The following is a 25,317-nucleotide window of genomic DNA, read 5'->3' as shown; positions in this document are numbered from 1 at the left end:
AAGGTCTCCAGAAAAAGTCTTTTTTGCATTAAACTTTTCCCCTACCAAGTCTTTTAAGACCTTAGCCACAAGGAAAGGGGAGAGTTTCGACATCGGTTTCGTCTCATCTTCAGAATGTATAATGAAAAACTTTGTAACGTAGTCAGTGTTGTTCTTGTCTAAAGGTGGTAGATATGCATCGGTGCGGACCCTTTTGGGGGCCCGATCGGAAGGTTTCAGCTTGGAACCCATATGAAGAAGGAGGGTTTTCGGAAACTGTGGTGCACCGCCCACCACCGAGCCCAACAAGGGAATAGGTAGCGCTTCATAACAAGAATGGCTTGGCTGAAGACGTTACTCTATTAGTGCTGCCCAGTCTCTATAACCGAGTGTGGTTCTGGACAAGGGGTCTGTCGCCACCCAAGGTTAGCCCTTGCCGCCAAAGGAGTTGAAGAAGGAAAGAAGAGAAATGAGAAGAGTGAAAAGAAGGAGAAGACGAGGATGAAAGAAAGGAGGGGATAGTAGAAGTGGCAACTAGGCTGAATCATCCTGGTCGGGCCAAGCCAGGACACCCGTCTACGGGAAGCGGGGGCCGAAGTGGTGTATTGCCTCACCCGGGGGGCCCCGAAAGGTCCAAACCTACCCCGGGATCGACTCAACCACCAGGATGCCCTTTTCCCCGGACACGGGAAAGCCACACATAGCCAGACGTGGGCGGGCGAACCCGCATGGCTCGGGGTCCGTGGAGACGCCACTCTCCAAACACCTGCTTTCACAGGTGCCCCCTGCGGGGAGATATAAATCAGGGATATATCTAATAAACAGAGAGATGGCGATAGAGGGGAAGAGAGAGGAGCATATAGTGTCGTAGGAAAATAAAGTAAACAAAGTTCCCAGTGGCCGATGGCTGCAGGATCTTTCCTCGGATCACTAGTCCGTGATATGATAGCTCTTTGTACACAGTAGTTTCGGCTCACTTTTACTGTGTGAGCGATTGCTATATTTATCAATGGCCTCATCTGAATAAAAATATGTAAAATATGTGTGTTACTTTCATGAAACTGGAACTCAGAGCCACTTCTCGTCCGGCACTGATAAGTGGAGCCTTTGAAAAAGGACCCTACTTTGGGGAGTTGTGTCTTCTTTCTCAATCAAATAATGCAACATGTTTTTAATAGAAATGAATGCCAAAATGTATGACAGGGTACCGAAATTTAAGAAAAAATCGAGGGTGTTTTTTTTGTTATTATTATTATTTGCATCGGAAGTTTTCGTTGTTTGATTTTGTCCCTATGTCTGCCTAAATATATCCCGACTATCGTATCACTCAGATACCTTATATATTGTGTTTTAAATAATAGCCATATATAAGTGCAATACTATCTGAAACGTATATGATAATGATTAAATTATTTCATGTGATAAAGGCCATCAAAATGTGTCATTTGCCGTTCCAGCAGGCATGTTTGGCAATTTTTAGAAAAAGAAATATAACAAAAATAAATATTTTTATTATTATTATTATTATTATATATTACAAGCAAGCTCTAGCCATAGTTTGTTTATACAAATTATTAGAATTCTTTTACTTTTATCGTATTAGTTATTCACTTTCAAACATGCCCCCTCCATCAGTGCGCGTAAATACAACTGTCCACCTCTTCATGCCCGTACGATTTTTCTATCCTCAATTTTTTTTTCTGGTCAAAAATGAAGTTTGGATTCGTTCATACCAGACACTAAACATTTTTTTTTATTTTTTTTTAATTTTTATTTTTAAATTTTTAATTCGACATTTTTAAATCAACTGATATCTTTATATGCTATATATAAAGATATCAGTTGATTTAAAAATGTCGACCAGCCACTCTTTGGCCAACCTTATCTGAAATCACCCAACAGTAAATCTGCACTTATCGTAATCGACTCTGTAAAAGACGCCTTCTGGTTTAATCAAGCTCCAGGGCAATATATCTCTCCTATCTCCAAGTCTGTGTGTGTATCAATGTGTACGTACATGTGTGCGCGCTATATTAAACTCTCAGCTTTCTTCCTTGTTCTTTTTTTCTGCTTCCCCTTTGCTGATTTATTTTTTCGCTCTTTCTACTTTTTTGTGCTTTTTTTCGGACGTCATGTTATTGGCGCTATACCGCACAACAAACGATGCTTTCTGAATTTTTTTCCAATACCTTCTTTTTTTTTGTATGAAGAAATAGGTATCTTTTTTTCAGCAACACGTGCATTACGAATAATAATACTCCTTCATCTTATTTAGCACAAAACTCGGGATGGCTCCTAGTAACTCTAAATTAAAATAAAAAGTGTGTAAAAATAACTTGCCAAGTCTTGCCCGCACTGACTGAAGGTCGCGTTAGGCGGCTCTAACGATAACGCATCAACACATTGTATTGAAACGCCCGAAGTTGGCAACATTGTAACGAGGATTATTGGCAGCATACGTATCGTCTTCGGGAACATCACCAAGAACTGCTTATCTGTACAAGCAAGAGATGGCGGAAGTGTGCGTCGTCCGCTGCATCAGAAATGATATTCGATGCTTAGAACAAATAGCTATATATTTTCAAAAAATTATAACCGTGGAAAGTAATCTTAAATGGCTTGAGAAAAAATTCACTTTCAAAATAACTTTCCTTTTCTTGGAATTACATTTTTTCGCGTTCAGGATCAAGCTTCAAAATATTGCTTCATCGGGAAATTATTTTGAACAACTTTGAACACAAATACAAATAAATTAAACCTACGTAAGACCAATTCAGTTCCGCTAGCACACAATTAAAAAATGTTAGACCAGCTACTAAAATGCTACCCGAGAAATGCTATATCGCCTAAGATGAAATTTTTTTTAATTCAAGCTTTTTAAGGCAGAGAGAGTTGACAACTAAACGGCTGGAGTTGCGGTAGTTATATAGATTTTTTCTATGCTGGGTTGCTAGCTTTATCAGATATAAGACCTCAATGTTTGTTGCTCAGTTACAAGACTACACCGACCTATGACATTTTCAATGTGTGGCTATTTTTTAAGGCTTTAAGTCAATAGTAACTGGAGACCAGAGTGGGCAGTATACATATTTTCACTACAATGGACGCTACACGCGCTTACAATCTTAAATTGCGATAAATAGGCTTAGCTCAACTCATAGAGACTTTTTTTTTTCTTTTGTATATTTTGATCTCGCTAACATCATGTTTCTTCCCGGTTTTATCACTACACAACTCCGTTCTAGAGTTTGGCGAAGGAGAGACTGAAAGATATAACGTCCACTTTTATCCTTAATATTACGGGGTGACAAAAAAGCCTCTTGGTCAGTGGCGTGCGAGTTCACCTCGATTCCACTTGCGCCATTAAGCTTGTGAAAAGTGAGAAAAATTTCTACTCTGTATTCTTGCAGGTCCCTTTTAGAATAAAACGGAGAATTGATTCCAGCAGCCTAGTGACCGCCACGGCGCAGAAATTTCCGTGCTCCGTGGAACAGTACAATGAAATCTTTTACGCCTTCCTTATCTCAGCGAGCTCCAATATCGCCAATATGCCCACTTCATAAGCTTATCTGCTCTTGACCGAGTAACGTCCAGGAATGCTCTGCCCTATCTCTTTAGCGGGTAGTCCATGGAGCGCCGTGCCATCGCCGGCCGGCAACACCCAGTATCGTTGTAACTTGGCAAAGGATGAACGAAAAGTCCCACGGCTTCGATATCGAACACATATTGGAGCATGACGCAGCGAAAAGCTCGATACTTCTTAGGAGTAAAAGCGCACTCCGGTGATACGTTGTGACATTCCGATTGGCTCGCCAGCGCCGTAGATTTCGTCGTACTGACACGTTATGCGATCACGGTCTCCTGGCCCACTCAGTATTTCCTGCTTCACACGCTAGGCTAAGCGGCACCACCAGAGTAATAGTCCACTTTTGAACGATGCAGACGCCACTCCAAGGCATACCCCATGTTTCTTGCTTCAGTCGCTAGAAAGCGCAAAGCCAAACAGCATTGCAGGTTGCCCATAGAGCAATATTTTCACAGATCGGAGTGATGACTCGGTGAATAAGCCGATGAAGAACTGAAGAAACTGAACGTTTAATGCGGCGAACTTGTGCCGAGGAAAGAAAGGACAGAACAGACAGCGTCGCAGGCGCCGGTGGCGGCGTAGTAGCCGGATCGAGCGCTGGAGCGAGACCAACATCGGGCCGCCACGTGGAACATCTTTTGAACCTGCGTGGGTTTATGGAACATTCGGCATAGAGCGTTCGGCGCGTACAACTTTCGTGACTCGAGGAGATGAGAAGGATTTCGAACTTTTGAGAACGCTAAATTCAAAGAACAAAAAGAAACGCCCGGTTCCAGGAATCGAACCTGGGGCGTCCCTGTGATAGCCAAACACCGTAACCTTTTGTCAACGCACTCTTTTTTTTCAATTTATGTTATTTTGTTTTACTGCCTCTTTTCTCGACGCGCGAGGCAATATTATGTAACGTAAAAAGAGGTCACTCCCACAGGCCCCGGCGGCTCACTTGACCGTCAGCGCACCTAGCGGCTGTTGTGAAGTTGGCCTCGGCTTCCTCTTCAGGCGCTTCCGTTCACTCCATGGCTAGAGACAGATGGCTGCTTTCTGAATGGGTGGATAACTAATATTTTTTACTCCATTCATATCAGGTGGTAGCTTGCGCCACCTAGTCTGCCGTGAGAATTTGGAATAATTGAATTCTGAATTTATGTAGGGAGTGCTTAAATGCTCACATAAATTCTGAATTCCAAAGTTGATTATGCGCGATACGCAACATAAAATTAAAGCCGCTGCACTCAACAGATAAAAGAAGGGGATAATAAAAAAAAGAGAATTGAGTGATACAAATGTTTGTTGTGACGACAAGGACAACCATAACAAAAGGCTCGAGGTACACCTAAGCATTTCTCATGAGTTGTGAATGTGAAAGCATGGCTGTCATTCTTCGCGCCGCGGCCGTTTCTGATCCTCTCGGTGCTCTCGGCGCCTGGGCCGCTGCGTGCCCATGGATGGATGGATGAATCCGGCTTGAGTCCTTTGGATCGGGAGGTAGCTTACGCCACCTAGCCATTTTGTTTTACCATTTAAGCTTAGAATATTTAAATGTGAAAGTTATATTCACTCCGCACTGCAAAGAAAGTGAGGCTATAAAACCCCCTCGTCATCACTTAATAAAAAAATACCTAGTTTTCTCTCGCTTTCTGCCACCATTCGCTTAATCTTTGCTTTGTAATTTCAATTCGCGCCATCCCATGGCGCGGGCAGGCAGCGCCATGGGGTGGCGCTAATTGAAACTGGCGCGCGGCGGCTTCATACCACTGCCGTTTTGCGTGGCTTTTTCCGTGGTTTCAAAGCTGGGATGCCTCGAATCGCGGCTTCGGGAATTTATCTGCCGTTTGGAGCGGCTGATGATGCCGGCTTGCTCCATGGGACATTTAATGGGCTCTACAGGCGTCCGTAGAAATGTGTACTCCAGTTCACCGTAAGGACGCGCAAAGAAGGAGCAATGAGAGCGAGCTCGACGCTTCAAACGAACTTGTAATGCGCGCACTCTCGTGAAGTGAAAGCATCGTTCAAGTCAATACGTTCTTGTTAGTAGCGTTAGCTTGCTTCAGTTTATGGGAAACAAAAAAAAAAAGAGCTTTTCGGCGACGCAGCTGACGTCCAAGAGACGCTTGAAACACTCTACACGTGGTTGCGCTTTAATCGTCTAACCTTCGAATCAAAGAATGAACGTCGAGAAATCCGCACAATGACAGCAACAGGACCACCTTGGCTCCCGTTATGGCGGTCGTGCGTCTTGCGAAAGCCCCGGTCGCACTCGTTGTAATATCTTTCAAAAAGTTCGAAGCTAGTATTAGTTTTAGAAATGTAGATTAAAGATAAACAATTTCTTAATAGATCAAATTTGAAAAAAATTATGTATAATTAAGCACCACTGCGCCAGCTAGCGGGTGTTGTGATACGTATCACTGTAATACGTGATGGACGGTCGGTTTTTTCATAGCCGTCACTTTCTACTGCCTATAATGAATTTCAACTTCGCAAACAATGGAATATACGAGTGCAGTGATTCATTGAATGCCTTTCAAACAGGCGCGTGACCACGCGCCGCCGGAGGGAAACGTTTTCGGGGCGCGCAGCTCAGAGTACAGCTCTGAGCTAGATTTTAGACGGCATGTTCTTTTCAGAAGTGGCGCGCGGCACTTGTCTCGAGCATTTCCAACGCAATAAATGGAGCCACTTTTCCGAGTATAGATGGGCTTTACCTGACTTCGACGCTCCTATCGGCTTCACGCGATTGAAGACGTTATCGGTTGGCAAGTTCCACTAAAACGGATAAGTGTCCGCAGGGACCTTTCACCTCCTTGCCGGAACTCGCAGAAAGTTCGAGATATCTGGCGAGCACAAAAAGGGCACGCTTTGATCAGCGCTCGGTACTGGCCACGTACTCCACGCAAGATGCGCCTTAGCATCTTCCTTGCCGTTGTGTTCCTGGGCATTCTACACCGGGCCTCGTCGGTCCCACGCGGTGTATTGCCCCCAAGTGCGTACGCTGTGAGACACAACCTTTCCCCCCAGGTTCCTAAGGCACCAGCCAAAGAATGCCAAAACGCTTCTTCGTCGGGCAGTCAGAAATGTGGAACCAAGACGGTGACGCACGAGAAGACCGTGATCACCATCGAGAGGACAGTGGAAACCGAAATAATGAATGGCGGTAAAGCTCAAGAATGTAAAGGTTGCCCCGACATTGGCACAACGACGAAAGCTCCTGTTACAACACCTCGGACTACTCCGGCGCCTTGCACGTCGACGACGCCTCAGACAACGACCGTTCCAACTACACCTGCTACGACCACAACTAAGGCGCCTATCACTTCAACAACGACGCCTCGGACAACGACCGTTCCAATCACATCTCCTACGACCACTACTACGGCGTCTACGACTTCACCAACGACGCCTCAGACAACGACCGTTCCAACCACATCTCCTACGACCACTACTACGGCGTCTACGACTTCACCAACGACGCCTCAGACAACGACCGTTCCAACCACATCTCCTACGACCACTACTACGGCGTCTACGACTTCACCAACGACGCCTCAGACAACGACCGTTCCAATCACACCTCCTACGACCAGCACTACTACCCCCCGCAGGTGCAACCCCGTCAACTGCAAGCTTCCCGACTGCATGTGCGAGACCACGAAACATCCGGTAGACGACATACCCCAGTTCGTGATGCTGACCTTCGACGACGCAGTCAACCAGGAAAACATGAAATTCTACCAGGAGCTTCTTGCAGATCCTAAGCGCAAGAACAAGGTCGGCGGATGCCGCATCGCGGCCACTTTCTTTGCCTCGGGAGACTACCTTGACTACCCGTCCGTGAACGAGCTCCACAGGATGGGCAACGAAATTGCACTACACTCCATCAGGTAAGTTTAATCCTCCATTCGTGCATTTCAGCAAATAAGATCCGCAGAGAGCATTAGCCCTGCAAAAACTAAAAATGCTAACACGTAAAACTCAAAAGAGAGAAAAACAAAGTTTTTTCTTATGTAGGGTAAAAAAAAAGTGTTTTTTTTTTCCTTACAATATCGTAGCAATGGCAGTGATAGCACAGAATGTGATTCAGCGTCAACCTAGAGATAACAGAGCCGCCGCTTCTGGCGCCGCGGAAACTCGGGATCCACAATTCCAGGAACGAGCCACGCCAGAACGGAGAATATGCGAGTCGCGCCCCTCGGCCTTCTCGTGAAGGGCCCTATCTAGAAAGAGCAGCAAAGTGTGAAGATAAGAAATAAAAACGAAAGGGCGTTCGCGCTTGGCAGCAGCAGCGCTAAAAGCCTGGCGCTCGCTTGTTTAGCGCGTGCTAGGCGTAGAGAGCGTCTCTGGCGTCGCTCTCTGTGTGACCACGTAACGTGACCAGCGAGAGTACCTCAGATCACGGTGAAACATATACAGACGCTTTGAACACGGGCCAGATTACAGTCGCCATTGCTAACCTTCTCTTGCTTTACCGAAATAACGAGCCTCCAGAAAGACCGTTGTTGGGGAGAAGAACAGAGTAGAATTTAAAATGGCAATAACCTGGCCTGCTATGATAATGTTGAAGTGAAGTAAGCGGAATGGGAGGAATCAAAAACTAATGGTCAAGGGTGGCGGCGCCCATGCACAGCTGCTTTAAATAGTCTATAAGTGTAGACACCGCGCCCGTCGCAGCTGCCTCATAGAGTAATATAGTAAACGTAAAGAGAGGACAGAGAAGCCGATTCGCGGCCCAGATAGTGCGTTTAATGCCCTCCGCTACGTGGCGCTTTTCTGTAATTTGGTTAAAATTAATTAGAACTCGTTCTATGCGAAGTCTTCATTTTTGAAATTGTTATGCCTTAGAATTATTTAAAGTATTCAAAAAGACTAAATAGTAATAATCTAATGCGTTACAAAAACCACGTGAGGAATGGCGCCTGCCATGACCTGCCGTGGGCCTGCCCGCCTGCTTACCTGCACGCCGTCGCCTCTGCATCATTCTGCCTGGCCTCTGCTCGGCCGTGCGTCGTTAGTACGAGCCGTGCGTGCCGTCCGTCTGTGCTTTCTGCTGCAGCGTGTTCGGTCGGCTTTGCGTCAAACAAGGTGACGCACGACTGCCCGCGCGCTCGCATGCTCGGCGTGAGTTTGTGGAGCCGAGCGGCTTGAACTTCCCCCGCTGCTGTTTCAGTCGGGCTATCTGGCCGCAATCGTGTGTGCGCCTTCATTTTCGATGAGATTTCTTTGAAAAAGGACTTGACTTATGACCCTTCGAACGACATTGTCCATGGATTTGCAGACGACGGTGTTGAACGGTGTTGCAGATAGAGCCTTGGTTGTTGTGCTCTCTGGAATTTCTAGGAGGTGGGTTCAGCCACTTGCATACACGGTTGTGCACACTTCCACACCGTCTTCTGTTACCCGCAGTCTCCTCGTTTCTCTCATTGCGGGAGCTTAAGACTGTTGGCTTCACAGTAAAGGATTTAATCTGTGATCAGGGCGCTTCGAATGTAAGCTTGGCCAACCAACTTGGTGTAGTAATGGTGAGGGTGCAGGCTAGCTGGTGTAAATTGAGCATAGTTGTAAACCCGAGACTGGGGATACGAACAAGGGACAAAACACAGAACAACTATGCTCAACTCTGTGTGTCTGTAAGTAAGCCATTTTTTTTTTTTAGTTGACAACGAATGTGTTTACTTTATATTTGAGGTTCCGTACTTCATCAAAACAACCAGGAACAATCTCCAAGCACACAAATTTTGCATTGGAAATGAGGTCACTGAGTGGTCCGATATTGTGAAACATTATCGCTCTACCCATGAGATGAGGTTTCGAATGGCTCCGAAACTTGCTGAGAGACACCCATTTTTCAAAACTCTCTCAGTAACATAAAAGTAAGGCGTGCCGCACAGGTAATGAGTGCCTCAGTCTGTCTTGCAATCCTATCCCTTGTTTAAGCCAAGGAGCTTCCTGAGGCAGCCATGGCTACCGCCTATTTTTGCGATGGGATGGAGATACTTTCTAAATAGCTCACAATTTAAGAAGGCAGGGCAGAAGTTCCCTCATGCCAGCGGCGTAGACTTTCCATTTTCCCGGGGGAGGAGGCAGGCTGAGTTCTCCCGGGGGGGTGTTGCGCGTTACTTTTTCGACAGAACTGGAGATTGAAGCTAACGAAAACTCGCTGGTATTCTATTTCCCATGTATTTTGTCAATAAAGGCAACGTGGGTGTTATTTTGTTTACATGCCGCTACTAGAAGGTCGTTACATGGCACGTAAACAGCGTCTCGGTAAGGATCATGGGCCCGGGCCCGGGGGGAGGGGGGGGGGGGGGGGGGGCTCGGCTTCCCCTGGATTTTACCAGGGGGGGCAGGAGCCCCGATGACTCACCCCCCCCCCCCCCATAGTCTACGACTATGCCTCATGCCTTACTGAAAGGAGAATCCGAGGTACTTGATTTCTTTCACCTGCAACTCGGTTGGATTTCAGCATGGAAGTTCCAAAATATGAGGCAGCCACAAACCATCATAAGGTGGCAAGTTACGATAAAGAGTGTCCTCATGCTCTGGGAGGAGCTTTCAAACAGCTATGACTTTAAGTTTTTACTTAGACGACGCCAGCAGCAAGATACATTTGAGAACATTTTTAAAGCTATATGACAAATGCTGGGCTGCAATACAAACCCAAAGGCGTATCAGTTCACCTCAGGACTAAAACACATAGGGATAAAGAAACTGTCCAAACTGTCGAAGAATGGAGATGTAGAGGATGAGAAGTCTGACGCCCTCAAGAAGTTGCCAATATTTTTGCACCATGAAAGTTCAACTGCGAACAATATGGAATGTCTTCCAATTGAAAACTTCCCGCCATTAGAGGATATTTCTGAACTCACATTGCACATAAAATCTAACATATTTGTTGACTCGTCCACTTATTACGTTGGAGGCTATTTGATTAAGCATTTCCTTCAACTGTCAACCCACAGCCGTGGCTGTTCTCAGCTGCTGGGGGAAGAGTCTGACAGCTTGACCAGGCCTCACCAGTACTTTCTTGTGCTTAAAGCATACCGCGTGCCGGGAAAACTCTTCGGGAATCTAGTATACCATCCCAGGCTGCCTTTAATTTCATTCAGAAACGAGAAAATCGCTTTCTGGCCGTAAGAGAGAGAGAGTGGCGTATGTTCTAGGAGTGTGTGCTGTCTTGGGTATTACACACTTCCAGGTCTGGGTAGTTTTAGCTTTGCTCAGAGTGCCACAAAAGGTTTTTTAAAAATGTTTTCCAGAATACGCTTATGTTGGTATGTTCGATTTTTTAATTGGAACTTGGAAAAAGTTTGGATGCACTCCTCAGTTCCTGTAAAGCAGCTAGTCATGTTTAACTGTTATTAGTGTATTAACGGAGGCGGCTGCCAAATCAAAAGCAGAAAATGCTTATTAATTGAGCGGTGCAGCTTTCACCCCCAACGTTTGTTTCCCTTATTTCCAGCAAGTCTGAATCACGGCCTTTTTGCAAATATATTTATCCATTTTCTACAAAATTTCTATAGAAAATAGTGTATAGAGGCTAAGTATTATAAAAAAATGTATCCACTTTTGTATCCACCGTGTATAGTGTTTAGCCGCTTTTTTTAAGCCACACTCCCTTTCTGATCAAATGTATTGCGGGAAATGTTTAGGGACGTTGAATCTTGTCAGATTTCGAATAGACTTCTCATTGTTTGGTAATGGCTCGCCCGCAGTGTGTTTCAGGCTATGCCAATTCGTGTGTTTTATATTAGCCGGAAATTCGGAGTTTGTACACTTCGCTGTGTGCTTCGCTCTCTTATTATATATACTCTTATGACTGGTAATGGTAGCGATGTCCTATGTATTTCTGCACCTACTTCCCGTGCCCGAGTCGGCGTGAAAGCGAATTGATCATTCAGCATGTTCTCTGTGGAAAGTTTTTGTTAACTTGGTTCCGCTAAAAATCTATTACGAGGTGTACGATATGCCGAACCCCTTCATATTCATTTATTTTTGTGAGTATTGGTATTTGTTTCTTATAAAACGTACGGAGCGTCTGAAATTAAATCATGTATATACGAATTTGGTCCAATAAAATGGTTTCGAACCGCTTACGGTTGTTGACACCAAAATGCTCCACCAGTCAGGAGTCAATGTGGAGATTGCGTAACTTCGATGTTTTACAGTAGAAAAACAAACAAACAAGATATACACTTCTGTTTTGTGATTTAGAAAGTTTGTTTTACACATTTTGCATGAATTCTATCGTAAAAATTAAAATAAAACTGCGTCAACATGAAAAAAAAAGAAAAGAAACAGCGGCTCCGGGAGTCGACGAGCTCCCAAGAGCCTAGCTAGTTAGCCTAGCTAGTTAGCCTAGCGAGAAGCGACGCCAAATGGAAGGAGAGAGAAAAAAGAGAAGAAGAGTACCGGAGAAACCTGAGCAGAAACACCCAAACCCAAACAGGAACTAACTTGACCGGAACCGGAACTAGCTTCTGCTTAATGCCGCCCGCTGGGAGCACTAGCTGTCACTCGTCTATCTCGGCCGCTGGGGCCTAAGGCAGTGTCCGCTCTTTACCTCGTGTATATTACTCTATGGCTGCCAGATAAAATCTTCTCCTCGCCTTGGTTGCAAGCGGCGCCACCAGATGACTCTTCGATATGTGGCTAATGGCAACAGTATCGCGGGCCCGGTTTCTCACGCTTCTCTATGAGAGACATGCTTGCTTTTAAAGTTGTTTCCAATGTGCGCCACGTCATGTAGCACTTGGTAGTTGCGCTACTTGTTGCTTACACACTGATTCGTCACTGACCCTGGTTTCGTACCTCAACGGCGGCAACACCAGTTCTACGAACGCGTTGAAGCCGAGAATTCTCTGGCGCGGTATTCAAGTCAAACACCGTCTGTGAAGGTTAAAGTTACAATATACTTTGAAAGTAGCACCATTGTTTTCCATGCATTCGCGTTTCTTGTTCCGTTGCTTTAGTTGCATCAAAACCAAGTAGCAACCCATGTAATGTGCAAATGCAATTTTCTTCTAGACCAATCAATGTCCGCTCTGTTCCGTGGGCGCCGCCATCTTTGTTTACATTGACGCCATGACATAGTAGGGGGCTCCGCTTTTTGCAACACTTGGTGCTTTTTTTAGAAATCTTTGCACATTTTGTAGGGCAAGAATGTCAGCAATGCGTAGTCACTAAGCTCCAAGAACAACACCGATGCTAACAGTGCTGTAAAAAGCAAAAATATATTGTTTCATACGCAGCCTTTCTCTTTACAAGAGCCTGCGTTTGAGATGCTTATTTCCCATTTTTGTCTTTTAGGGCTAGGGTTTTGGGCACTGGTCTATATCATGAAAACCGAGTTGAATGCCGACGCGCCTTGTCCACAAATCGGATTAAAGGGCACCTTTAATATGATGCATCATGTTCACATGACGATAGCTGAGAGGAATTTTGTTATATGACCAACTTTACTAGATCGACTTGCTTGCGGAACTCCCCATAGACGAGTCTTCGAGGAGCGGTACTCCCATTCCACCTCCCGTCGTTCGACGCATCACCGTCTCTTGGAGGGGACGGCTGCTAGGGTAACTACTGTTGCTGATGTTTTGAAGCACAGCGTCTAGATGGCGCTTCACCGTAGCGCCACCGACAAATGCATTTTCAAACGCGATCTCTAGACGGTGCTACAAGTTGGTTAAAGCCCCTTAGGCCCGCTTCAGACAGGGCAACTTTTCCAGCAATTTCGGGGTTGCTGGCGGGTTGTTCCCTAGCTTTCCCTAGATCGACACGAATTGCTGAGATCGGGTTCGGCTCGAAACGGACGAGCAACTCGAACAACTCGAGCCCTTTGAAGCTGCAGCAGCCAATCTGGGACACGATATGTCCACGTGACACCCCCGCGGTGGTGATGATGACCGCTAAAGACTTGGTTCTTGTTTGAAATAGATCGCTTTTGGAAATAAACCTTTTCAGAAAGATGAGTTAGTATTCTCAGCACTATTCAAATATATAAAAGCACGTTTTTACCGCGTAGCTGTGCGTCTAAATAATGCAAGAAATTTCAAACTGAATGACGATGATGGCAAGTGGTAGCAATTCGGTTGCTGCGTGTGAACACGGGCGGCGCGTGTTGCTGGTGTTGTGACATCAAGTTGCTGGGTGAAATTGCCCCGTCTGAGGCGGGCCTTATGTGTTTGTATTCGTTTTGCTAGATAGCGTCAAAACCGCCCGTGCATGAGGCGCCTACCTCGCACGTTCTGTAGAAGCAAGTGGCGGCGCAGCACTAAAAAGAGCCGCCCTCGGAAGCGAATGACTGCGGAGCACTCGGTTATGGAACGTGCCTCGCGTGTTAACAAAACAATGGTTGACGGTAATTGTAAGAAACACGAAACACAAATTTTATCAAGGGGCTGGTGGGCTTTGGGGGAGGTGGGGAGGAAGGGGGAGGGGGAGAGGGGGAGAGTTGATCTAATAACGTCGGAGATGGCCCATTGTGTCTTCATGTCTCGCCTGATACGTGGAGAGATTATCTTTGTAATCGAAATGGATAAAACCATGTTTCTGAAACCAGTCATTGCGCAGGAGGTGATATCAATAATCAAAAACATAAATAACAGCAGTAGTTGTGATATTGATGGATTTTAGATACGACCGGTGAAGCACGTACGCTGATAATATTTCGCCTATTACTCAAATTTTTTATTTTATGTTTCGTTGATGCAGTTTTCCCAGTGAATATGCAAGTTGCGAGAGTTACGGTTCTCTATAAAAAGGCTGATCGAAACAATTTAGGAAATTATAGGCCAGTTTTTATTCTACCTGTTTTCTCAAAGATATTTGAAAAACATCTTGCATTCAAGGCTCTCAATTTTTATAGATAAATGTAACTTGTTCACTCCTTAACAATTTGGTTTTCGTAAAAACAAATCAACGGGATGGGCGTTACTCGAACAAATAGAATATATTTTTACACAATTTGAAGACAAAGCGATTGTAGCTGGTGTATTTGTGGATTGTTCCAAGACCTTTGATTTAGTGATTCATGATATTCTGTTGGAGACATACCGCCGAATTCAGAAACCTCACTCGAACTACACTCAAACTGAAGGGCCCCTCCACTTCCTCGAGGAAGGTGCGAGGGCCGGCGGTGGCCAATCGCGAGGACGGATCCGTCCTCGCGATTGGCCAGCGCCGGCCCTCGCGCCTTCCTCGAGGAACTGGAGGGGCCCTTCAGTTTGAGTGTAGTTCGAGTGAGGTTTCTGAATTCGGCAGTTAGTTACTATGGTATTTGTGGACAGCTTTTATTACTTTTGAAATCCTATTTATCAAACCGAAAACAGGTTGTTCAGATAAACAACATGTGTTCTAAGGCTCGATTCGTGACTTGTGTTGTACCAGAAGGTAGTATATTAGAGCCACGGCTATTTAATATTTATCTTAATGATATTGTAAAAATTTACCCTAGTGCCAAATTCATTACCTACTTTGATGACACTAGTATTTTCTTTGCCGGCACTGATATTCATGAATTGGTAGTTACATGTAAGCACACAATGAAAGCACTGGAGAGCTGGTCGAAATCTAATTCCATGCAAATAAATTAATTAAAAACAATAGCAATAATATTTAGACCGAAAAACAAGCCAATTCCGGTGCATAGAAATTATTTCCTCAATTGCCGTCCATTCGAAATCGTGGAGCACTTTAAATGTCTCAGTGTCGTGTTTTCCGGAAATATGTCGTGGGATAGTCATATAAACTATTTAGTAGGCAAAATAGCTCAGATAACTGGAATAATAGGTCGTGTTAGATACCTTTTTCACACAAGAATCAAGTTATTTCTGTATAATTCACTCTTTTATTCCCATTTGAATTACTGTCAACTAGTGTGGCGGACAACCACATTTTCAGACTTACAACGTGTTTATTTGGTACAAAAAAAAAATGTCTTCGACATATTTACAACGCGCCCTACGGAGCGTCATGTGCAAACTTTTTTTATCGCTCCTACGTGATCCCAGCATACAACCTATATAACTATCGATTGAGTGTTCGGTATAAGTTGGAAACACAGAGGAATATAAATAATATACGTAATCTGGCACAACTACAAATAAGAGAATTGAACTGTACTACAAGACAGGGAGAGAATTGGGTAATACCTACACCTCGTTTAAACTACAGAAACGAATGCCGGTGTTATACACTTCCGTCATTATTAAACGCTCACCAACTTATGCATTTTGATTTATTCGCCCGTAAGTACAGTGAACTCTGAGCAATGTCTGTAACCATGGGAGTATGATTTTTGTTTTGTATGCCTGTATGCCTTTGCGTTTTCGTTGTCATTATCCTTTTTAGCATGTTCATTCTTCCCAGCGTAGTCCTGCTTAGTTGCCATTAATACAGGGACTGTGGGCTCGTCAAGCTGCTCAGCGCAGCTTTTTTCCCACAGCCCCTCCATCCCTATTTTTACAAGGTGGAAATAAACACATTTGATTTGACGCATCAAAAGCCACCGGGGAAATACCTCACCGTCGTAGATTAAGTGGTCTTCGCTTAAAGGTCCGTTCACACTCTTGCGACCTCTTAAAACTGGGTTCCTTGAAACCTCTTACACTCTAAAGAAAAAAGGGTGTCCTATCCATATATTACACCCCAAAACTGCATTTCGACGTACAGCGTCGAACAGACGGCCCCAAATTTTACGAGGGGCTTTATAAAGGTGCGATAGAACTTATTAAATAGCTGAAGTATGTATCGGAGACCTCATAAAGAAAACACCGAATCTTTACAGTGGGGCCATCCCCTATTACTTTTTTTTTGTAGTCAGTAACGCGCACATTAGCTATTTTAATAAGTTGTACCGCACGGCTACCAAGCCCCTCGTAAACTTTGGGGCCGTTTGTTCGACTGTAGGGCGCTGTACTTTGAATTAAAGTTTTGGGGTGTATTATATGGGACAAAGGGTGTAGCGATACACCCTTTTACACCCTTTTTTGTTTAGAGTGTACAAGAGAGGACACACTGGCGCCATCTATTTGGTAGCAATGTAAACTTGGCTGTCCGGCATATTTTCTATTTCTCTCCCGCATTTTCCTTTCTTTCCTGGCGCGCGTCAAAGCGAAGGCACCGCGCGTGGATCGACCGCAGACGCGTGTCTTGTTAGCTAAAATGAAAGCTGCACATAGCAACAAGTCTAGAAAACATTTTATTACACGGGCAAAATAACAACATTGCCAAATAACCGGTACGAAATGGCACGAGGTATGCTTATAAGACGTCTATAGAAACCCGTGATTGTTTTAAGTCGAAAACATTGAGTCACGCAATGATTGCTGTAGGAATTGCATATTTTATACAAAGAAACTGACAAAATGGTGACACACGCTGTGATTGGACGCAGCAAAACAGATCACAGTTAAAAATCGGGTAGACGTAGTCAACGTGGACACAGCTCGACAAGTGTCATTTAATTACGACAGTGTAAGCGATGTTATCGCGTGCAGTCACTGAATTCTTTCGCTATACTCCGGCCACATGGCAAACTTAATGTAATCTCGATCCAGTGACATTATGGGGTTGACAAAACAGTTTGCGACGCTCATATAATTACTCAAGACCGCGAGCTCACTAAATCCAATTTCATTTAATGAAAATATATTAACTTTTCTGTGTGGCAGGGGGCACTAAACTTACTATTTAGTCAACTAATTTACTTCTCCCTATGGGCTCGAGCTGCCTTAGAACAAAATATAACTTAACTTGTATACAATAATACTTTTAGTATAAACGTGGTAAAGGCACTAAAATAGCAATAGTATAAATAAACACAGAAGAAACAACGCACTTTCAATGATCACACAAACTTTTTGTCGTTCACCTTCCAGTAAAAACTAGAATATTAACATGCATATTTACAAATGTTGACGCAACAGCACATGGATAACGACGAAGAACAAGATTCCATTCTATCACAAGATTTAAAAAAAAAATCGACTGAAGCACTTTACATAACCAAGAAAGCCCCTAAATAAGTTGTTTTTCACCTGTCAATCGTATTCATACCTCCCGCACTATCCGCCATGAAAACATTTAAACACAAACTCCAAGAAGTCTGTTTGTCGAAAGAGGGGTCTATCGATAATCGATCAGTGTCATCGTTGACTAGTTGCCACACATGTCACTCAAACCGTAGCATTTAGTTGTTCCGCAAATCCACGTCAATGCCGTAGTATCAAGCGAACACAAGAAAACTACCCGAGACTGCGGTGACGATAGATAAACGACAAGAAGAAGGAAACATGTCTCAAAAGTATCACACACGAGAGCACCGGCAGCAGGACGAAAGGCTTAACGTTATCGACCCATCTCTTGCTCGTGTGCGCTCCCTGCGGCGACTACTGGGTTTTTTTTTTTCGGTTCCCTTCCTTTCTCAAATGTGTCAGCGTTCCTTTTCTGACAGTCAGCATCTCACACACAGCGTAAATTTACCAGAATTGGAACCCGTATGAAGGAAGATGTCGAAACGCAGCCGGCTCATTCGAAAAGTGTGGGGAGCTGCAGGACTGCACGCTGTCCAGCGGTTACAGGGATACTCATAAATATAAATTTCATACTTTCAACCTTGGTAACGCGTTGTATATTACGTTTATATTATATATATATATATATATATATATATATATATATATATATATAATATTTTGTACAAGATTGCGCTTTTAAAACGCATATTTATGTCATATAAACGCGCACAAACATCTCCGCGCCGCTCCACGACATGTATTTTTTTCACGCAAATGCCAGACATTTTCTTACGTAGTTGCGCCATGGACTTCCTTCTCAGATATTGTGACATAACCACTCGGAGCGCTACGGCCTTCTTCTCTAGGAGGTGTTGCTAGGAGGAGGGTGGGAGGGGGGGGGGAGAGGGGGGGGAGGGGGGGATAATGAGTGGGAAATCTCCGCTCAGTGCGTAGAGCACGTGCACTACTGTATCACGTGCTCTACGCTCTGCTTTCAAAAATGTCGCGCCTCCCGGCCGGGCTCTGCGGAGAACAGCGGGGCGTGCTGCTTGTAGAAATGCGCTGCGTGTACGAATGCTTTCGCATTCCTACACGTAAGCAGTCTTAAGTTTCCTCCTGTAATTTTTCATTTCAAAACTGTGTTGCATAGACTATTAGCGCCGAGATGTTTCGGTGGCGCCCTCTTATGGTTTCCCTCCGTGATGTCACGACTGGGATTTACCTCGCCGTGACGTCACCAGTTGTTATTCTGGCTACTTACCATCGGGTGTGACGTCGAGTTCGATGGTGTGTTTAAAAAGCACAGTAGAAACTAGGAGCCATCGCAACCCGAAACTAACACCGTCAAAGTTGACAATCTGACAGTGCTCATATGCCCATGGTTTGGCCAATCGTGTAAGCCTGACCGCAGCGACGCTTTTGGCCGCGCACATCGCTAATAGAGGACGGTGAAACGCCATCTAGATGCTGTCCTTCGAAGCACACGTATTTCATAGAATACGCTGCAGTTACCATTGCAGCCGTCCCCCCAAAACGATGGCGCGTCGAACGGCGGGAGGCCAGCTGTGGTGGGCGAGAAGCGAGGGAGGGGGGGGGGGGGGGGGTACAGCCAAGACCTCATAGACTAGAAGGGCCTCGGCGCTCTTTCCGCATGACCGAGAGAGAAGGCCATCGGGGCCGCTCTAAAGCGCGGATGAGAAGGCAGCGCGCGGAAGTTTACTTTACCGTCATCGCAATGAGTTGTCAGGGAGTTTTCGTAGGTAGTTTCCGCTGTCCCGCAACGGCTCTCCGCAACCCGCTACGACAGCCGGAACTCTGCAGTCAAGCGATGGGCGCGCAGGCGCAGTAGCGGTTTCTTCGTTGCGGAGGGCATAAAGCGCGAAACACACGTACGACGAAACCGTCCGATCCGACGTCCGACCGCGCAATACGACGGTCGGAGGCGAGGGTTTTCAACGCTCTCCGATGCTACGAACACCCTCTCCCCCAAGGTCATTCCGACAGTCCGCACGTCGGATCGGAAGGTTTTCGTCGTACATGTGTTTCGCGGTCTACGAAAACTCCCTATTATTGAGGCAAGCGTGTTCATTTCTTCAAGTACCAACTGCGCACAACATTTAGATTAGGAAGCTACTTTTAATGGGCTGGCAAATTATAACTACATAAAATCATTGGTGTAAAATGGAAAAAAAAAACAGGTGTATAACGAGGTCTACAGATAGATAGGGTTTACTTTCAAGCATGAAATTGTAAATGATATAATTATAATTATCCCCGCAAGATGGATTAGTTATAAAGAATACTTCGCAAAAATTACGCGATAAAGGATGATTGAAAACGGCATTACAACATCACAGTACCAACACATTTGGCGTAGTTAAGGCATGTAATAACTGCATTCTAGCCTGAAACTAAGCTGTGTATTTACATAGCAAAGATTAGAGGTCAGATGTTCCTGTTGGCCTAGAGTCCTTTCTGCAAGGATGTTATAAAGGATTTTAATTTATTTAAAAAAAAAGCTTACCTTTTTTTTTTTTTTGCTCCTAGAATTACTTGAAATCTTTTCATCTGAATTATAAATCTTTTAATTCAAACTTCTGAAACGTATTTTCCGAAAAAAAAAATTTTGAGCTTAGACCACAACATTAACAAGTTAAAACTATTGGGCCCTTCGTATTATGAATGCCACATATTATGAAGATTTCTTATTAGGGAGTAATGTAGTCCTGAAAGCTGAATTGTAGATACATTGGTGTGACAAATTTATTCCATTTGTTTGCTTATCTACAAATCGCATCACATCATCTTATCGGTGTCTGGTAGCAATCAGTTCGACCAAGACTCACCTCTCCTGATACGAAATATAGTGATCTCCAATGGCACCTGCTTTTAAGTAAGCCTTGGCAAAAACGCCCCTTGAGAAATCAATTTTCGGTGGGAATGCAATGCAACAGACGTCTCTCGAAGGATACCACTCTCCGTGAAGTGAATCTCGCCCATCTGAAAAACAAATGTGCCTTCGTAGAAGTGACAGCAATTTGTGAGTACGTTTTATTAAGTTCCCCCGTGTTACACGAAGCATAATTATATTCGTGTACGAACACGCGTGCCAACAGTTTTAATCGTGCACTTCTTTTTGCACGGATAGATGTGACTTATTTACGCGGTTTCATCTCTTTTCTAAGTGCGTTACAGCATAAACAAAACTGAGAAATATTGGCGGTTGTGAATTCGTAGTAATAGAATAAATTGTTTAATGAGAGATCCGTTAACCTGGACACCTGGCGCAGCACTCAACGTCATATCCGTCCGCAAGGGGAAATATACCGGCAACACGGGCTTTGTATGAACAGGCTGTCAAAGTACCGGTCCCATCTCGAGTCCTCAACGAAAGCTGTCGAACGTAACAAAATACTGCTAACGGACTCGGAGCCCATTGAGCCGTTTTTGAATGATGCCCGACATGATGCCATCCGATGTAAGTCATTCGACGGAAGCTCAGGAGACTTAGGAAGCGGCTGAAACTGTACATACAAGAGACCCGGAGAATCGAAACAAGGAGGAGTTTTTACCCTGCCGTGTTGAGACACAAGAAGATTCTCCCGCGGGATGGCTCTTGTCTACGCTTGTCGCAGGACACCGTCTTGGGGGAACTTCAACCCGTGCGCTTTTTCGGTGTTTTTGTGGTTGCCGCGACATCCTGTAGAGCAACGCTTGTTCGACATGTCGATCCATCGAACAAAGACGCGCGCACGTACGTTTTAAAACAAGGCTTGGCAGACGACGGGTAGAGAAAAACAAAGGAACAGTGCGAACAACTCCGACGTCTGCTCCCAATTTGAACAGTCACGCATGCGCAGTCGGCGGTTTGGCGGCGCTTCGCGAGCCGCCACTGCCAACGGCCGCTTAGGCCATGCCCTTATTTCTCCGCCATCTTTGCCTCCCGACTCACAAGCACTGAGGCCAGAGCCATGAATAGAAAGATTTTGGTCAATGGGAAAAGTGAGCAAATGGGCCAAAGCCAGGGCATGCACCAAACGCAGATAGAGGCTTGGTATGCTCTCTTGGCGAAGAGGCCGAAACGAATCCCCTAGCGGTGGTAGCGAGAAATAGTGAGAAATAGTTTCAGTAAGAGCGTATGGGTTGAATGTAGGAACTCTTCATGGTTGAAGATGTTGTGCACTTGGTGTTTTGATTAAGATCATGCAAAAAGACGTAAGAAACCAATGCGCCGCTCGAACTCTGCTTTGCTTTCACAGAGCACTGCTCGAAGCGCAGATTCCCTTCCCTGCTTTCGGCGCCTGGCGTACGGATTATGTCGATCGTTCTGCCATACTCTGTTTCACGATAACTTGACGAACAGTGGAGGCCTCAGCACCCGCGACCTAATAAGGGCGCCGGAGCAAGGCATGTGACAACACTCCATGGTCGAGGCCTCCGGGGTCTGGCTACCGCTACAACAAAACCCTTCGCGAAAAAAAAAAAAAAAAAAGTTTTAGGTTTCTTTTTTTTTTTTTTTTAAAGGCCGACGAACAACCTCGGTGTTCTGCAGGGAAGATAATCCCCTTAGCGCTCCCTTCTCGTAAGCTGCGAGGGTACCCAAGTTGGGGCAAGGTAAAAAGTGAAGAGGATATAGGAAAATAGGGAGGGGAGGGGAGGCAAAAGTGGAAAGCACGAAGTGTACGCCGGCCTGTAACGGCAATTGAACTCGCGCGATTCTATCTATAACGAGAAGATATGGAGAATAAGGAATAAATAGTCACAAACTTATGAGCTTCAAATATATTTAAACCAAACAAGTGACGCCGCATCCGTCTCCACTCGATTTTTTTCGCCATGATAGCACCGTGGCCGTTTGCGATCGCCGGCGATCGCAGCCGTGTAATTGGTCGTTTCCGTTCAAAACATCGCACTGTGCCCTGGCACCCGTCACAGATTCGCGGCTATATTGAGCGTATGGTTGCCTCATGAACTGTCCGCTAAATTCAACTGGACAATTCACGTCCCGTGATATCAGGTCACGCGACGTAAATCTCCCCGCTAAATTTAGCGGAGGAAACTGAGTAGGGGTATCGGTCGGGTGACGTCAATATCCCCGCAAAACTTTATGGGGAAACTGAATTGGTATCCAGGTCGTTAGACGTCGGTTCCTCCATTAATTAGCGCGAGAAACAAAATTCGCATAGAGGTCACATGGCGTAATTTATTGGGCTAACTTTAGCGAGGTAATTAAATTTATTTATGGGTCACGTAGCATCAATTTTTCTTTTGACTTTAGCGAGGAAACTGAACTAGTTTTTATGTCAGGAGACGTCAATTTCCCCATTAAATTTAGTAGGGAAGCTGAATTGGTGTTTAGATCACGTCGCGTATATCTCCCTCTAAATGTAGCAGAGAAATGTACGGATGGGCGGACGGAAAAGTTCTGAGGTTTGACGGTTTTGTTTAAAAGAAATCCCTGCTTTGAAAAGTAACGGTGATGTATGCATATGTAGACAGCGACGTCATTCAGCCCCAATCAGCGACTGCTACCTCCGCTGTAGATGCAAAATTTAGCCACCAGAGTACCACTGCAAGGGTTCTAGCAGCAGTATACTACTAGCACTCCAGGATAGCAATACTGCTACCACTGCCGACGTGCATCACGTAATAGCGATACAAGATCGCATGCTGGTACGATGCTCATCCAGATCAAAACGGGCAGGAGTGGAGTCTGAACGCTCAAACAGGCGAAAGCTCCAGATCCTACAAAATGACAATCCTGACGAGCTCTTTTTTTTTTTTTTTTTTTTTTGCTTTGTTTTCTTCTTCTAGTCATCAGACAGATAACGGTAAAAGCTACTGGAATGGCCTGGACACGGAGAAATGGGAGCGCGAGGTCGTCGACGAGAGGAAGATGGTAGCGAAGTACGCCAACGTTTCCGAAGACGACATCAGGGGTCTCCGGGGTCCCTTCCTCTTCACCGGGGGCGATGCCGGTTTCCGGATGCTGCACCGTCACTTCGACTACGACTGCACGCTGATCCACAAGCGGGACGGCCCATACGACGCCCCGGTCTTTCCGTACACGCTCGACTACGGCTTCCAGAAGCCTTGCATGGTGAAGGAGTGTCCCAACGACAGCTATCCCGGCCTCTGGACCGTGCCCCTGAACTACTTGTTCAGAAAATATCAGGAGGGAGGAGTCGATAAATACGGGCACTGTTCGATGGCGGACGCCTGCCAACCGGAACTGAAAACTTCCAGTGAGACATTTGAGTACCTAAGGTAAGTGACAGCAATACGTTGATTTCATTACACTTAAATTATATACTTGTACGGTACTCATTAATGAAATTACTTGCAATTGATTACCTTTTAGCGTAATTTCGTAATCAATTGATTATATTTATTCGGAAGTAATCACAAGAGTAATCTGATTACTTTTAAGGTTAGTATTCAAAAAGTATTCGTATCCGTTACTTTTTTTCCCTTGCCGTTCCTTATAACGCCATTTGTTCGTTTGATGTTTCCCTCCAAGAACTCCTCCAACCAGAACACCTAAAGGAGAATGGTTTATCAAAAAGTTGTCCATAATTATGTGTTTCTGATTAAACGATGGACAGTACGAAGGACCCGTTTTCGAACTGGCGAAATACTGTAGTTTCGAAAATCTACTGTAATCGGAGAACTAATGGTTACTTTTTTATGTAACGGCCAGTTACATTTTTTCCTCAAGTAATACAAGACTGCGCTTAATTGAACGCAATATAGCCTTTTCGAAAATCAGTGCCATCTGGCGTTAAATGGGCCATAAAACGATGTTTTTTACTTTCGCTAAATACTACTCAGAAACACTCCCTCGCGTTAACAACCGAATAAACTTGCCTTTGTTTTTCTTTCTAAGAATGGCTTTCGGCAAATAAATTCGAGAAATGTAAGCATTGTTCATCCTCTCAACAGACCAAACAGATCTATTGCTTTATTACCCAGGCATCAAGGAGAGTGCAGGGTTTGGTGTTCCACGCGCCACACACGCACGCCTTCCCCGTATAAAAGCTTGGAAGAAAATAACCAAAATAAAGCGTTGACGAACGCGCGTGCAAGATGCCGTTTGTTTTAGGCATTTGCTTTAGAAAATTTACTACTGCTGAGGCCAGCACGTGCGGCGCGTGTAACACCAATTCCTGCATTCTCCTTGATGCTTGGGTAATTTAGCAATAGGTCTACTGGGAGCTAGAACAAGCGGTCCCGTGGCCTTGGGTCTCTCATATACCGCCAAGGTTAATCATACCCACGCGCTGGGATTGGCAAAGTAGAAAACGTGTGCTGAGCTCCAGGCATTGTTAGGGTTCGGCTATTCTCCTGAACGCAGTGGTTGGGCACGAGCCACTACCTGAATGCCCGCCATTGCATTGTTACGAGCCGAAGTCAAGTACTCGCGCAGTCCTAGTGTCTAATTCATGAGCCGCGCTCGACTGTTGTCGTACAGGAGGTTTCAATCCCACAATTACGTCATAAAGCTTTACGAAGGCAAGACTAAAATAAATAGACCCCTTTTAACCTCGCAAGTTTACCGCGACAAAGAAGAATCTGACCCAGTGGCGGTTCGTGCGAGTATAGTGGGACCAGAACACGGTGTAAGATACGCACTTTAGGTGAGGACACAACGGGGCTAAACGCGCGGCCCGAGGAATCAGATAACGTTCGTTCGACTGGCATCCGAAAGGCTGCATTATTCCGCGGCCACCGTGCCCGCGG

General features: G+C 45.1%; 1 protein-coding gene across 1 annotated transcript; it reads left to right on the top strand.

Annotated features, from left to right (window-relative positions):
• Positions 1-6,419: 6,419 nt before the first annotated feature.
• LOC115327983 (mucin-17) lies at positions 6,420-23,848 on the top strand. Its single transcript, XM_040223327.3, has 2 exons — positions 6,420-7,446; positions 23,392-23,848. Exons 1-2 carry the CDS (start codon positions 6,464-6,466, stop codon positions 23,846-23,848), a joined length of 1,440 nt encoding a protein of 479 aa, XP_040079261.1. The 5' UTR covers positions 6,420-6,463.
• The last annotated feature ends 1,469 nt before the right edge of the window (positions 23,849-25,317 follow it).

This window comes from Ixodes scapularis, unplaced genomic scaffold (assembly GCF_016920785.2).
Source record: "Ixodes scapularis isolate PalLabHiFi unplaced genomic scaffold, ASM1692078v2 PGA_scaffold8__174_contigs__length_109621045, whole genome shotgun sequence".
Taxonomy (NCBI): Eukaryota; Metazoa; Arthropoda; class Arachnida; order Ixodida; family Ixodidae; genus Ixodes; species Ixodes scapularis.
The sequence above is the reverse complement of the archived record's forward strand: the minus strand, read 5'-3'. Positions and strand labels throughout refer to the sequence as shown.

What these genes read in the sequence shown, in the direction of transcription:
- LOC115327983 (XM_040223327.3), top strand. Translation starts at nt 6,464, where the DNA reads ATGCGCCTTAGCATCTTCCTTGCCGTTGTGTTCCTGGGCATTCTACAC. An exon ending in ATTGCACTACACTCCATCAG is followed by an intron (nt 7,447 to 23,391) that starts GTAAGTTTAATC and finishes TTCTTCTTCTAG; the next exon opens with TCATCAGACAGATAACGGTA.